Source organism: Vombatus ursinus, unplaced genomic scaffold, assembly GCF_900497805.2.
Source record: "Vombatus ursinus unplaced genomic scaffold, bare-nosed wombat genome assembly UNPS02014877.1, whole genome shotgun sequence".
NCBI lineage: Eukaryota > Metazoa > Chordata > Mammalia > Diprotodontia > Vombatidae > Vombatus > Vombatus ursinus.
In genome coordinates this window covers 1,409,917-1,412,990 of record NW_020954655.1, presented here as the reverse complement: position 1 = coordinate 1,412,990, position 3,074 = coordinate 1,409,917, and the positions used below count along the sequence as shown (strand labels likewise).

Genomic DNA, 3,074 nt, shown 5'->3' with positions numbered 1-3,074 from the left:
AAAAAAAAACCAAAAAAAAAGTCTTATAAGGACTGAAGGAGGATCCACTTACAGGAGTAATGCTGGAGTGGAAAGAGAAGCTAGCCTGAAAGTCAGGAGAGAGCTACCAGCTCTGCCACTAATTATGCTTGTGACCTAGGCCATAAACCCCTCTAAATTTTATTCCAGATTTATAAAATTAATAGGCTGGAGTAGATTATCTACAAGGTTTCTTTCAATTCTAACAATTTCTGATTACACGGAATTTTGTAAATTGAAGAATCCTTTGGTAACGCAATAACCTGTCCCCATTGCCCCCTCCCCCACCCCAATCAATCTGGATATGTATGTATTTTTTTTAATTGCAAGAAAAGACCTACTTTTTAAAGACTATGGGTATTTAAATTCAATCTTAATTAAAATTATCTTTTGACAGAAGTACCTCTGAGAACTGCTGATCTAAAAAGATAAAAGTTGAAGGTCTTCAATCACCTAAGACTGACAGCAGAGGAGATCTGCAAGGTCTGATCTGACTTCTTCCAAACTGAACTGTATTTATATCCACCTAAACTTCTGATTCATCAACCCCAAAGTTATAAGTTTGAGTCAAAAACAGACCAGATGTTGCTACTACTAATTATATAGTATTCTGTGGAAGCAAGTGTCCTTGGATGTGATTTTATTAGCATGAGCCACAAATAAGTATCAAGTATACCTAAAGCCAATTGCAATGTCAAGACCAAAGATTCTGATGGCTAAATTCTATCAGTTGAAAATTTCCAATTGTGGATCAAAGAAACTAACACCAAATGCCAGTTAACAGATATTTAAAAGTGCAATGCGGAACTAAAAAGAGAAGTACAACAATTCCATTAAATTTCCAGTTTTCTTCAAAAGCTTGGAGCATATGTAGAACTCTCAATACATCATTGATTGATGGAGGGCAGGTAGTCCTTCAGTTGTTTTAACCATGCCCAACTCTTCATGACCTCATTTGGGGTTTTCTTGGCAAAAATACTGGAATGCTTTGCCATTTTCTTCTCCAGCTCATTTTACAGATGAAAAACTAGGCAAACAGGGTTAAGTGACTTGCCCAGGGCCAGTAAGACACTAGTAAGTGTCTGAGGCCAGATTTGAACTCAGGAAGATGAGTCTTCCTGATTCCAAGCCCAGTGCTCTGTCCACTGTGCCACCTAGCTGCCCCACTCTATAAGGAGCAGATGATTCAAAAGTCTTTTAATATTTGACACTGGAAGTTGTTTTGGTAATTATATTTAAAAACAACTGTGTCTGATATTCAAGGTATTGAGAATACTTCAAACAAAACACAAAGCTATACCACAGATATAGGTCCTACTATACTCAGCTCACATTGCAAATCTGTAAGTATATACATTCCATAGAGGCAGTGAGCTGTTTTATCTTAAAATACCTTCTCCACTAGCTTCTACTCACCTAGAGTAAACAGAACAAACTGACATTAGAGAAAACAACCCAATGCTTAAATAATTTAATGGAGTATTTAATTAAGTGGTTAATGTCAATAAGAATTTAAAAGGTTTGCAAAACAGTTCATTTATAAAAGGAAGATGGTGTATGAATCCTTTTTTAGTACATACACCTATACAGGTTAAATAGTACATTACCTTTTTATCTTCAAGGTATTCAATGTTTGCAGTGTTATATCCATCTCTCAGACCATGGCTTAAGACCCTGAAGCGACTAATGCCAACTGTATCAACGACTGAACTTCCATCAGGAAAAAATCTGACATCCCTAATTTCCAACATGCATCCATAATCAGCAAACCTAGAATGATAATTGAGAAAGGGTGGATAGAAAAAAATTCATATCATTTGGAAGTATGGATGATGTCAAGTGATTTTCTGGTCTTTTATGAAGAATTCAATTTATTATTGAATCTTGAAGAGAAAAATTAATTATCTCACTGTAGGACTAGAAGCATATATGACTCTAGGAAATACATGCCTACTATATATAAGAGCAAAACTTCTACCTGAGATTAGCACTCAAAATGTTTACTAGAAAGTTAAATCTAGAAAGAACTAGAAAGTTAAAAGTGAAGAGTAAGAAGAGCCCACGGTGAAATAGAAGAGATACACCATCAGTTCAAACAAGATAAATGTTTAGACAGACACTAGGGGGACAGGAAAGCAGGGCAGGAAAGGTAGTACCTCCATAACACTACTGGTTATTGTCCTTGCCATTATAGTAGGAGAACTCCCCTCTCTGTTCTCCATTTCTTCTCTCAAAGTACTGAATTTAATTAAAATATTTTCATTCTTCTTCCACATGCTGCTGGATTCATGTGGGTCTCTTGGGAGAAGGTGGGGAAAAAGTAAAAGAGTCCTCCACAGTGCATATCTCAATCATACTCTAAACATCCAGCCCTTTCCTTTTTTCTCCAATGCCACATACAAATATACCTACCTCCTGCTCGGCTCCCCCAAACCAAATAACCTCGTCACCACCACTAGTGGTTTCTTCTTCTTCTGGTACCAGTCAGACTACCTCAGTTGTGATGCTTAGCAAAGAAGAGACAGGCAGCATGAGATTCTATTCCAATTCCTACTGTCTCTATCAAAATCCTCTGACTACATACAATGTTTGATTTGAGGAAGATGTCCAGGTTTGGTTTTTTTGTTTTTGTTTTTTAACTAAATGACACCTTACCAGATAAAAGCATTCTTCCAGAAAGGATATTCTTGTGATGCACAGGGGACAAGGTAGAGTGTCAGCACAGTATTTTACTACTCTGACCTGCTTCTAAGTAATCATCCACTCTTGTAATTACCCCAGGAAGTTTGCTTGGCAACTGGTAACTGAAACCAGCATACAATTTTACAACTAGATGTGACCTTAGTTATGGAGTTTGGTGCCCAAATTTTACATAGGGAAACTCAAATCAAAGAGGTAAAAGTGACTTACTCGGGATCATACAACTAACTAACTGCAGAGCCAGACAGTATGAGGTTGTATCTCAGCTTTTATTATATCAGAGTCTGCTGACCACACACACTAAGCAAGATGTTCAGGTTTCTTAAATGAAATGTAACAAGATGAAAGCATTGTTC

General features: G+C 36.9%; 1 protein-coding gene across 1 annotated transcript in view; it reads right to left on the bottom strand.

Moving 5' to 3' along the window:
- The window catches only part of LONRF2 (LON peptidase N-terminal domain and ring finger 2), an 88,326-nt gene that overhangs the window by 13,955 nt on the left and 71,297 nt on the right, over positions 1-3,074 (bottom strand). Inside the window, exon 10 of the mRNA XM_027842570.1 lies at positions 1,626-1,788. Within this exon, the coding sequence (XP_027698371.1) occupies positions 1,626-1,788 (163 nt within the window). The remainder of the gene's footprint in view (positions 1-1,625; positions 1,789-3,074) is intronic.